Below are 13,399 nucleotides of genomic sequence, written 5' to 3' on the forward strand. Positions count from 1 at the left end.
TAAACCCCAAAATTTCACCGGCATCAGCTCTCAAGCCTCCCTCATTACAGATTTCATTCTCCTCCATTTTGCCGCCTTACCAGTGTTCTCCTCTTCCTGCTGTCCACGTGCTCATATCTCTATGCTCATTCCGTCGCGTGCCATTTTTTTTTCAAACATTCAATTCAATGCTTTATTGACTATAGACACACAATTAAACATTAATACATTTTCTACAAAACACATGAAGGGATTGAACTCGGGACCTTCTGATACCAATGCCTTGCCTCTTACCTCTACACCATAGGCTTGGTGTGACAAGACATAACCTTACCTTACCTTAGGGTTTGGACATTGCGCTTGGACTATTTATTATTTCAACCTGTATGTATATATTTGCCATATTAGAGTGTATATTCTAGTTTGTAATTATTTTACATTTTTATGGGAATTATTTTTATTATATTTTTATTTTTGTAGGTAGTTTGAATCATCTATTTGTTAATATCACATATTTATCTACTGTTTCACGATTGGCGCTACTTTAATCACTCCTTTCATATATATATATATATATACACCCCAATTATTGCTATTCCAAAGGGAGAAGGGATTCACTGTCTGTTTTTCACATTTGTATGGCCAATCCCTTCGCCAGCTGCATGCTCCTTACATGAAGAAGCGCGGCGATTATATATTTGTTTTATATATATATATATATATATATATACAGGCATTGATGTAAAAAATTGTATTCTTCTAAACAATTCTGGGAATCAATGAGACCCAATCAGTAAGTTGATATTTCTGACATTACTGTTGTAAGGTACTAAGAGCAATTACTACAAGTAAAATCAGTTCTTTTTACAGTGCGCTTCATACAGTAGCTTGAACTTAGAAAGTACGTGTAGCATGCAGATGAGTAACGGATGCAACTCTGATTGACTAGTCTCTGGATGTCGGTCATAGTAAATACCCCAAATATTCAGCGATTCTGGGAGAAATCACGCTATTATTCAGATTTAAGTTAACGGCTACAGGCTGCTCATTTCTATCTTATACAAGTAAGCAGAAATGCAACAGTACAACCCATCGCTCTAAAACATTTTTTTTTATGTTACAAGATATTAGAGGACTACAATTTGTGTCACATCAAGGGACTATTATTAGGGCTGACATACTGTATTTATGATGTTAAAAAGTAGAAATACGGTAGGTACTGTTTCAGATGTTTGAAGGATATTCATAAGCGGTGAACGTTTCAGTCTCCATTGCCCTCATTCACAAGGCCAAATTCCCAGTGGAGATCTAAACATTGACCATTAAAAAACAATCCTCAAATCCTTATATTGTTTAATATATATTTAATTCTGATATATGCCGACATACAATGGCACTTTTGGTTTATCTCTTGTTAACGTGATCTGTCTACCCTGAAGATACTCCCACGAGGGCAGAAATACTGTTGCGTATATGCTTTTGTGGCACACGGCATGATGGCAAGAAAAATATGTAACTAAGGAAACCCATTTTTGAAGTAAAAAACAGGAAGGGTAAAACTACAGTATGTTCATGATTTGCAAGTTTAAGGCTGGGGCCATGGTGCCGCAGACGCGTCCGCACGCTTAGCGAACAGACTGCCTTTAGGCAGTGTTAATGTTCATGCGGCAGGAGGGGGCGCGCGTTGCACAAGAAATCAGTTCAAACTGATTTCTTGGCGCGACAGGCCGGTCACGTGAGCGGTTCACCCAATGAGAGTGAACCAACTCTGTGACGCCCTAGGCACACCCCCAGAGCACTACCACCATGGCCCGGCATGGCACCTTGACCATGGCCAGGGATAGCACCTGCTTTCCAACGCTACTTAAGACACAATCTGAGACATTTGACAGATTGTGTCATGATCAATTTTTACTCCATTCTTTGCACCCATTTATTTTAAATATTAAACCCATTAAAGATTATTTTAAGTCAATACATTCATCACTTTAGATAACTGAGTGCTATTCTAACTGAGTTCTTTTTCTTTTTCTTCATTTCTGCCTGGTTTATTCAGTTCCAGACACTGAGACTGCAACACTGAATACAAATACAAAACAAAACCTTGCTCATCTGAGCAATAACTAACACAGGTTAACCCTGACTTGGGTTTGGCATCTTGCCCAATTCCAACAAACAAAATAAGGAACTTTACAAGTTAACAATGGATCAGAATGATTTACCCTGTTTGGGGAAAGGGTTTCCCCTTTCTGCTTCCAGCAGCATTCCTGCCTCCAGGCTCTTGGAAAGAGGAACCAGGAAACCAGCTTTAAATACCTGTTTTCTAATTAGCAGGACAGGTTACAGAAATCAGACAGCAGACAAACTCTGGTCTGGACCCCTCATCCCTCAGTTCCAGCACCTGCAAAACTGTGGGATGGAGTACATCCCGTCTGTGTCTGCACTTTTCAGCCTAAACAGGATAGAAGCTGTCCAGTATCCTGGGAGCCCTATATATCGAATTTATTACCATTCACTGGTTTCTGTCACACTATGTATACGGTACTATGTTCCATTCACTGAGTGAGACTGCCAATAACTATGTATTCTGTACTATGTTCCATTCACTGAGTGAGACTGTCCATAACATAAACCCTGCCCCCTTGCAGACACACTACTGTCCTACTGTCTCTATACATTCTTCCTACCTACCAATTAGATTGTAAGCTCTTCGGAGCAGAGACTCTTATTTCTAAATGTTACTGTAAGAGACGTGTGCAGAGGTACGCTATGGAGACCGTTTAAAGTGAAACTAAAATTAGGCTTTATTGCGCCTGTCCCTTAAACACAGGAAAACATATGAAAATAAGCCAAACAAAAACCTATCTCCGCTTTGGAGACTATCTACACATGTAGTTCAGCCCTCTCTAACTGGATGGAAAGCTAAGCTATTTACCAGCCCAAATATATATACATATATACAGCTATACAACAGTCTCATAAGAAAGTCTTATCTGTGTCTTGTAGCTGTAGGGGAAGGCTTCTCTGCTCTCTTGGGTCTGCACCCCTGTGTGCTAAGGCAATGTCAGGATCCAGGTTTAGAATCTTGTCCCCTTTGTCTTGCTGTCAGCGTGCAGTCTCTTTGCAGCTCAAGACATCTCTCCTTCCTTTGTTCAGCCCCCAATTGTGAGACTAAGGAATCCTCTCTGTCTTTCCTGGGTCAGCTCCAATTATCAGCTCAGGAAGTCTCCTTCCTGTCTCAGAACAGGCTATTTCACAGAGCTGTGATTAGGCAGGTGGAGCTGGTTGATTGTACTCCAGCAATTAACCAGCCCACTGCTGGATTAGAGGCAAGTTTCTTTAACAGAGATATGTCCCTGTTACAGTTACTTTTATGTCTGAAGCACTTCTTCCCATTATGTGTTATTTGTATTATTTGTTATTTATATGATTGTCACGTGTATTACTGCTGTGAAGCGCTATGTACATTAATGGTGCCACACAAATAAAGGCATACATACAACTATGTATATTGTATTATGTTACATTCATTGAGTGAGACTAGCAATAACTATGTAAACAATATTATGTTCCATTGACTGAGAGAGACTGCCAATAACTATTGTGACATACAGTAGTCCCAGGATATTAGGCAGCTTTCTGTTCAATTCAGATCAGAAAGGGCAGACATTGTGTAAAAGGGATCCATTCCACAGCTTCACATTTATGGGGGCTGGTGGATGGGAAATGCAGACCAGAGCTTAAAATGGTTCTAATTTCCCTCACCTGCTCTCCTAATTAAGGAACAGATATTTATAGCAGGTTTGCTGCATCAGTTGCTCTCTTAGAGCCTGGATGCTGTGCATTGCCTCTCCCCTGCATTCAGTTCAGGGAGGATGCCCCTTCACGTATTGGAGTACCCAGAAGGATTGCATGGGATCTCTTGGGACGCTGTCCACATCTAACAGATAAGGACTCAATGTTATTTCGTTATATATGTGTGTTATTTAAAGCTGGAAACTAGCTTAGTCGGCCAGAGTCGTAGACAGGTATATGCTGTCAGTTAGTCACCTTACAGGAGTAGGAATTCATTTTATGATTTTGTTTCTTAAAGTGACAGGGTGCCTGAGATATTTTCTGTCACCGATATAAGAATAAACCGCTGAAGGTTAATGGCTGAGTGTCTCCAATGTGTATATGTTAAAGCCACAGTCCCCTACTGTAATGGAATAAAACAGGCAGGAGCCTGAATTACACAATATGGTGCTACGTATTGTCCTTTTTTCCCTTTAAATAACCCTAGAAGACCATGTCGTGAAGAGCCCAGACAAACGGGAGCGCTACATAAGGGAGCCATTTGTCACACTATGTATACTGTGCTATGTTCCATTCACTGAGTGAAACTGCCAATAACTACAGTATGTATACACTGAGTGAGACTGCCAGTAACTACAGTATGTATACACTGAGTGAGACTGCCAATAACTACAGTATGTATACACTGAGTGAGACTGCCAGTAACTACAGTATATATACACTGAGTGAGATTGCCAGTAACTACAGTATGTATACACAGAGTGAGACTGCCAGTAACTATAGTATGTATACACTGAGTGAGACGGCCAGTAACTACAGTATTTATACACTGAGTGAGACTGCCAGTAACTACAGTATGTATACACTGAGTGAGACTGCCAGTAACTACAGTATGTATACACTGAGTGAGACTGCCAGTAACTACAGTATGTACACACTGAGTGAGACTGCCAGTAACTACAGTATGTATACACTGAGTGAGACTGCCAGTAACTACAGTATGTATACACTGAGTGAGACTGCCAGTAACTACAGTATGTATACACTGAGCGAGACTGCCAGTAACTACAGTATGTATACACTGAGTGAGACTGCCAGTAACTACAGTATGTATACACTGAGTGAGACTGCCAGTAACTACAGTATTTATACACTGAGTGAGACTGCCAGTAACTACAGTATGTATACACTGAGTGAGACTGCCAATAACTACAGTATGTATACACTGAGTGAGACTGCCAATAACTACAGTATGTATACACTGAGTGAGACTGCCAATAACTACAGTATGTATACACTGAGTGAGACTGCCAGTAACTACAGTATGTATACACTGAGTGACTGCCAATAACTACAGTATGTATACACTGAGTGAGACTGCCAGTAACTACAGTATGTATACACTGAGTGAGACTGCCAATAACTACAGTATGTATACACTGAGTGAGACTGCCAGTAACTACAGTATGTATACACTGAGTGAGACTGCCAGTAACTACAGTATGTATACACTGAGTGAGACTGCCAATAACTACAGTATATATACACTGAGTGAGACTGCCTGTAACTACAGTATGTATACACTGAGTGAGACTGCCAGTAACTACAGTATGTATACACTGAGTGAGACTGCCAATAACAATGTATTCTGTACTAAGTTTCCATAGGTTTAAGGCCTTATTCCACATACTGTCAAGACAGTAAAAGAGTCCAGCTGCATGAACATCAGTGGGATTAAAAACAATTGCTACATTGGAAGCAGCTTCACAGCATAAAACAAAAGGACCACAATCTTCACCAAAATAAACAAAATGCCAATACCTCATAGAATTTCACAATGTTGATGACCCAGGCACAGAGCCCTGCTGCTGCAAAAGATTTTGTGCGAACAAGATCAGGGTTAAATTCAGGGTCTTTCAAGTACTGCTCCTTGACCACCTTCAGACAGTTGTCATGTATGTGCTCCTTGTCATAGTTTATTAGAGCTTGCAAAAAGTCATCAATCTGAAACAAGAAAGCATATAATTATCCATCTGCAAAAATATGTTAATTATAAACAGGCTTTATACAATTCAAGGCCCGGTTTATGTATTTTTTTAAAGTCCTGTTATTCACATCAATATTTCTAAAAAATGAAAAAAAAAAAAAAAAATCAAAAACTACCTTTACAATTAAGTCTGAACATAATAAAACAAAATGAAAAAGAAAGGGAATTTGTAATATTTTGGATAATAGAACACTGTTATTGATCTGTCAGACGCATGCTTTAAAATGAAGATGGTACGTAGTTATTACAATTGTTGCAACTAAATTGTAGCCTTTAAAAATACGTCCTCTGTCTGAGCAAATGAGACATTGAAATATGCTGCCTGTTCCGCAAAACAAATTTACGGGGCCTTTTAAACTATAAATTACATTTTTAAAACCCAATAAATAAATGCCAATAAATGGTGAAGTTGTAAGGAAAGAAAAACCGAGGCACTCTTCTATGCTAACTAGGACAAATAAATAGAATAATGGTGCAATAAGTGAATATTAAGTGAGAATAGTGCACATAGTGACTATAAAGTGCATGAAGTAATAAAGATATAAATAATTATCAGTGATACGCTGCTCGACCAATGGGGGATCCTCCTTTGATCCTTATAAGTAGTTGATTGTAGAATGTAGAGAGCGCAGAATCATGTGAAAGACAAAAATATGCATATAGTGCAATATTGTAGTGATAATAAAGTCTTTAGTGGAATATATTGTTGGACGAGAGATCAAAGCCACTACTCACATGGCCCAGAATAGGTAAGCACATATAAAGGTATCTTTCAGAGGGGGTTCCCTCTCCCTTCTTGGTCACTGGTAGTGGTTGATTCCTTGTCAGTCTAGTGGGGGATGTCTACCCATAGGTTGGATCAGTGTCAAGAACCCTTCGTAAGGTATGCTCTTTCCCCTGTATGGAATCGCCATACACAAAGAGAGTGATGTATAAACAAGATGTATTCACATAAAACACGTGGATAGCGTGTTGCTTCGGATTCTTCTCTCGCGGTTCTCGTTTCACTTTCGCGTCCTCAGCTTACCGTGATAGGTCCAGGGACTGCTTCCACACCTATGGCTGCTGTCTGGCTCCAAAAACTCATGGACAATCTTCAACGTGTGACACTGATCCAACCTATGGGTAGACGTCCCCCACTAGACTGACAAGGAATCAACCACTACCAGTGACCAAGAAGGGAGAGGGAACCCCCTCTGAAAGATACCTTTATAGGTGCTTACCTATTCTGGGCCATGTGAGTAGTGGCTTTGATCTCTCATCCAACAATATATTCCACTAAAGACTTTATTATCACTACAATATTGCACTATATGCATATTTTTGTCTTTCACATGATTCTGCGCTCTCTACATTGTACAATCAAATAAATGGTGAAGGGACAGATTGTGGTACTTTTAGTCGGAGTGCCATCAAATTAGCATTCATTCTTTCACGAGCAGCAGCAGGTGGAGGAGGGACTATCCCTAATACTGTTCCAATCGGATGTCACTGAGAAATGTCTTTGTACATGCCAAATCTTCTGGGATTTTTTTAGAAATAACTTTTACCGGTCTGGGGACCCCCTGCTTCTGGAAACACTTACTTCAGAAGGGGGTGCCAGTTTCTCCTGCAGTTTAAAGCCCCTGGTCACATGGGCTAATAGGAAGCCGCACAGGGTCACCTCACAGCTTCCTATTGGCCTGCAGAACCCAGGAGCTTTGAAAATCAGCCATAAAGTGAGCACTGGAGTGGCTACCCACTATGAAGGTGAGTACCTCCAGAAGGAGGGGGTCCCCGGAGCTGAAATTAATGGGGTTTAGCACCAGAGACCCCCTGATTCAATCCTGTGTTTAAAAAAATGGGGAAAAACGAACGGCTTAGATTGCCTCTTTAATAAACCAATAAAACAGAGGGTTATTTTTCAGGTCTGTGTGACAATAGAGCCAATATTATGAAAACGTATGTAAAAATGTAGCAACTCTTTTGTTGATATCAATTCTAATAGTCAATGCAGAAAAAGTTTGGGAAACGACATACCAAAGTTGGAAGAAAGACTTCCCATATCCATATTTGATAAGATCTTTAAACATCAGGAAGCAAATTTAAAAGACCTAAGTGGAGCGATAATGCAGGAAACACATATCAAGGTATTAAATAGAGCCTATATTTCTCCCTGGCAAAGAAGATATACCTGTAAAGAGAAACTAGGAATATGCCCAAAATGTGGATTAGAAAAAACAGACCTACAACACTGCTTCTGGGAATGTAGGAAAATAAAACATTTCTTGAATAAAGTGGTACAGTTTATACAAAACGTTTTGAAACTTGATCTAGCAATGAAACTAGAAGGATTATTATTGGGAGACTTCCTAATCGTAGGTGAGAAACAAAAAAGTCGAGCTCCAAAATTGATAATTACTGTATAATAACTTCCATTGGCAAAAAGTGTATCATAAGAGATTGGTAAAAAAAAAGAGTACCAAAATATCAGGCATACTGTACAAAGAGAACTATTGATGTTAATGTGTTTTGATAAGAGACACATTTAGAAACAGGTGTATCCAAACATATATCCAGCCTGCCCCGCACATGATCTGGTGAACCGTGGTCCAAACGTGGACTGTTCACAGCAAAGTGCATAGCAGGGGGGAATGGCTATCAGGAGTAACACAGCGGGCGTCCCTGCTTCTGAACGGAACTCCCACTGTGTTAATCCTGCCCGGCCTCATCAGTCTGGAGGAGATGCGCAATGAGAGTAGACAGAATCGGTCCCTCTCTATGCACACCTCTAACAGGCGATCGCGCTGCTTTTATTTTAATAACATTAGATTCAAGCAGGCGGTCTCCGGAGCTGAACTGCATTAATTTTAGCCCCGGGGACCGCCTGCTTCCCAAGTTACAGGCACCGGTATGGGGTGCCAGTATCTCCTGCACGTTTAAATGTCCAGGTCACGTGACGCGGGAGAATTAAACTTTGAGAGAGAAATCAGCACTGCATAATGGGGCCTGTATCGCAGCAAAGCGGGTCCCCGGGAGGAACTGAATGTGGTTCAGCTACAGAAACCCCTGCTTCAATACTATGTAGTTAAAATAAAATAAAAACAGCTTAATTCCCTAAGGTAATGAAGGGTTTAAACCTTAGAGCCTGGTTTGTTGGTGGTGGTACCTGGATGGGGTGGGTGAAGATGTGGTTAAACCCTTCATTATCTTAGTGGTTACTAGTGTAGCCACGGTCTTATTTTGCCTCCAGAGACCCCCTCTGTAGCGTGCCGAGCGATCGCGGGTGCCGCCGGGAGGGAGCGACGGACCCACCGGCACAACGCAAAGGTGGGGGCCGGAGCAGGGAGCGCTCCGAGTCCCCGGAGTCTCTGCGGCGTACCCTGCTAGCGGGGTCCGCCATGACAGGTTGTGCGAGCGTGCGCATTTGTCGCGCAGGCGCAGTAAGGGTAGCGCACGCGGTCCCAATGCTAAAGAGGTCCTTAGTGGACTACAATTCCCAGCAGCCTCTGGGGATTGCCCTTTCACCCAAATCACGTGCCGCCAGCCAGCATATAGGGTTTTGCAGCTTCTCCTGTGGAGGAAGGCTACAATGTTGCAGGGACCACGTGTGGCAGTTGAAGCTGGGGGAGGAAGGGTGTAGGGAGCAAGTGGCTCCTACACCAGGTAAGGTAGCTCCCCAGATCCCAGGCAGGCCCCAATACCCACCAGGGTAGTGGGTAGGTACTGAGGGACGGCCCCTAGGTTAGGGACCCTGCCCTTAGGTGTGAGTGTGCAGTCTTGTCAGTGTCACGGTGGTCAGTGCTGTGGGCGCTGACAAGTAGGCACAGTGTGTGTGTGCAGTGTAGCTGCAGGTACCGGTTGAGTGCAGTGCGGTTGCTGCAGTGGGAGGGGGATTATTTTACTGTTGGTGCCATGGAGGAGGAAGAAAAGGAGGATGAGAAGGATGAGGACAAAGATGAAGATGGCCTTCATCCTGGCAGGGGTAAGTACAACTTTTATTAACTATATGCTGGTTGGGTAATGTTTATTATGAGCCATTTGGCTACTAGTGCTTTTGCCCATTTGTATGTGTGGTGCTGGTGGTAGAAGGGGGAGGGATGCGGCAGTTGCCCCGGGGCAGGTGGTTAGGCCTCCATGGTGTGTAGCGGGAGGGGATAACCCATTAATTATCATAGCGGTTTCAACGGCTAAGGTAATTAAGGGGTTAACCCATCCCATAACCCTCCCGGGAGGCCTAGCCACCCTCCCTGGGCAACTACAGTACACCCTTCAGCCACCACATTAAAACACAAGGAACCCCTTAATTACCTTAGCGGTAGTAACAGTAAAGGGGTTACTAGTGTTTTAATGGTTGGGCATCGGCCCTTTCTTCCATGTTGATGAGGAAGAAGAGGAGGAGGAGGATGCCTTCATACTGGCAGGGTAAGTAAAATATTTATTAATTTAAATTGTATTTAACTGTATATTTGAATGGGCAAAAGCGCTAATACCCATATTTGGCTACTAGGGCATTTGCCCATTCCTTCTGTGGGGGTGGGGGGGCTGTTGGGGGTAGAGGTGGTGGGTGAAGGGGATAGTTGCCCTGGGGTGGGTGGTTAGGCCTTCAAGTGGGTGGCGGGAGAGGTTAACCCCTTCATTACCTTAGCACTAGTAACCGCAACCCTAAGGGGGGTTAACCCCTCCCGCAACCCTCCCGGTAGGCCTAACCACCCTTCTTGAGGGTCAACTACTCCCTTCACCAACCCACTCTACCCCCAACAAACCAGGTAATATGTTTTAACATCCCCCCCCCCCTCCCGGATCGTCCCATGCTTCTTGAGATACAGGCCCCGGTATCTCTCTGCAAGTTTAATTCTTCCCCATCACATGACCGGGACATTTAAATGTGCAGGAGATACTGTCACTCCGTACAGGGGCATGTAACTTGGGAAGCAGGGGGGTCCCCAGGACTGAAATTAATGCAGTTTTAGCTCTGGCAGACCCTCTGCTTCAATCCTATCTTATTCAAATAAAATAAAAGCCGTGCGATTGCCTGTTATTGGTGCTCAGAAAGAGTGACTGATTATATGTCTGCTCTCACTGCGCATCTCTTCCAGACTGATGCGGCCCGGTAGGATTAACACAACAGGAATTTCATTCAGAAGAAGGGACCCTGCTATTTTAATCCTGGTGGCCAATTAGTCTGGTTGTGTGGATTCCGCGAGCAGGCAGCAGCCACCTGCACTTTCCTGGCCGAATATGCGACAAACCAACTGACTGGATCTGTATAGAAAAGGACTCAAAAAATATCTTCAGGAAATGTGAAACCTATTTGGATTACTTACCATTGGAATAAAAGGAAAAAAAATATATACAAATTTTGAAAGGTGCATAATTGAAGAGCTTAAAAAAATAGCAGAAAGAGATAGCAAACTGATAAAGTAATATATATATATATATATATATATATATATATATTACTTTTTATATATATATATATATATAAATATATATATATATATATATATATATATTCTCAAATGGAAATATTACTGTGTGTTCATTTGCATGACTCAGACAGGTTTGCAACCCTTTACGGTGGAGGTTTTTTGTGTTATATACTGTTAAACTCGAAAGAAAGAATATTGCTATGCATTTACATGTATATCTATTTCTAGTTAAGTTTTGTATTGTAATGTAAGGTCATGTATGTATGATATCTTAATATAAGATCATTTAAGATTGTCGATGTATAATTTTTGTTTAATGTAACGTAAAAATATAATGTATCACATCCCGTGAAAAATAAAAAACTGTTATGGGAAAAAAAAAGTTACAATGTTAAAAACACAGTAAATGTGTTTCTTGATAAATGTGACCATGTGTACTTGTACCACACATACATATTACATAATCCAGGCTTAATATACCACTTGTATAACATAATAATGTCATACTATTTGTATGCATGAAATGTAATTTTTCATAAGATTCTCAGAACATGCTAATATTGTTTGTCGAGTGCAGCAGACCTACTTACACATAAACAAGCGATGTATAGATATAGATAGATACAGATGTACAAGCTCATGAGCAACTCAGGATTTTGCATACTATTTAACAAATGGTATCCAATGCTTAGTTATACAGTACGTACACAGGCTTGTAGAAAACCTACTGTCAACATTACCTTTCCCATGAACCCTTTAGAAGCTTTCCAACTTCTGTCTCTGGGGACTCTGCCTTTAGGTGCCAGCAGTACGATAACTGCAGCAGTAACATTGGTGACTGCAATCGTCGGATTCGGGAATGTTTTTAGCTCAGTGAGATTGATCTGTTTGAATAAAATCATCTTACATATTGTGGTACTCAGATCACAAACAGTACTCTGCTCATACTCAGGGTGTAGCTTTTTGTCTGGACTTTTTGGTAATATTTAATCCCACCACCGATATCTTTAACACAAAGATCCTGACTAGTCTCAAGTTTGTGAGCAATGTCAATAGATGGCTGCGTGTATAGAGATGAAAAGCACTTTCATTAGTAATAGTAAATTAGTTATAAGAAGAATTTAAGGTCTAAGTTTAAATCATGGAAACATGGATATCACCGCAACATCAGCCATAGCAAACAGCAGTTTTTATCATGGAGATGTTCATACAAATATCCTTTCATTCATATTTCCTAGTTCAATCAATGTTTTCTGTGTGCCTGGACAGCCCTTCTTTTCTCACCCTGCAATTATACTACATGGGCATTTTCTCTTAAAGAGGGTTTGTTGCGGTCTAGCTTTGCAAAGTTTCAGCGTTACATGCAAAGTGTCTGTATGTAGTCATCTTGGACATCTTCCCAGTTCAACTTTTGCAGTTTTCAAAATGTCTACTCTAAGTTGTTGATGTTGTGTAGCAAATATTTTGTTGGTTTTACATTTTATATACTGGGTTTTTATAGAGCATGTTTTTCTAATCATAGATTTTAGGCTTAAAGATATCTGCTATCTTCAATAGAGGCATTATGGGATTTGAAATGTAGCAGTGAAATGTATTGAAAGAAAGCCGCATTTTGGCAACAGGATTTAGCACCATTTTTGGCAAGTATGTGGAATAGGGAGTACGGAAAGCTATAAATGATGGCTTCCTGATGAGCAAGGATAAAAGAAAATGCTTTGAATGGGAAGATAAAATTGAATACGTGTGAAACATCAGTTGGATGTCTTTAGCTCTCATACATTATCTCGTCTGTTAAGACAGTATTAAATTACAATTCCTACTGAGATGCAAACTGTGTAGTTTACTCTTAAAGATGTAATGCGTGTCAAACATCATGTTAAGGAATAGTCACGGCAAAGGGCAATTGTATAGGGCCATACACTAAACATTAGCTGTAGTATGTATTTCAGGCTGAGTATACCATTTCAATGGATAAATCACATTGGAAATATAATCCTTGCAGCCTAAACACTATGTTTTTTTTTTACTAAAGTCCGGCTGCAAAAAAAGACAGTGCAATTCTTTTGCACTGGTTGTGCAAATGGGAAACTTCAATAAATAACCCCCATTTGGTGGTAATAAAACTGCAATCAATCACTTCACTAAAGCGAGGAGCATGCACCTTTTT

The 13,399-nt window shown here is 41.0% G+C and overlaps 1 protein-coding gene across 1 annotated transcript in view; it reads right to left on the bottom strand.

The window, feature by feature from the left end:
* DNAH11 (dynein axonemal heavy chain 11) overlaps positions 1 to 13,399 on the bottom strand; it is a 323,392-nt gene that overhangs the window by 102,272 nt on the left and 207,721 nt on the right. The window contains exons 61-62 of the mRNA XM_075587148.1: positions 11,973 to 12,116; positions 5,596 to 5,778 (exon numbers count right to left, since the gene is read on the bottom strand). Coding sequence (XP_075443263.1) covers positions 5,596 to 5,778; positions 11,973 to 12,116 — 327 coding nt within the window. The remainder of the gene's footprint in view (positions 1 to 5,595; positions 5,779 to 11,972; positions 12,117 to 13,399) is intronic.

This window comes from Ascaphus truei, chromosome 2 (assembly GCF_040206685.1).
Source record: "Ascaphus truei isolate aAscTru1 chromosome 2, aAscTru1.hap1, whole genome shotgun sequence".
NCBI lineage: Eukaryota > Metazoa > Chordata > Amphibia > Anura > Ascaphidae > Ascaphus > Ascaphus truei.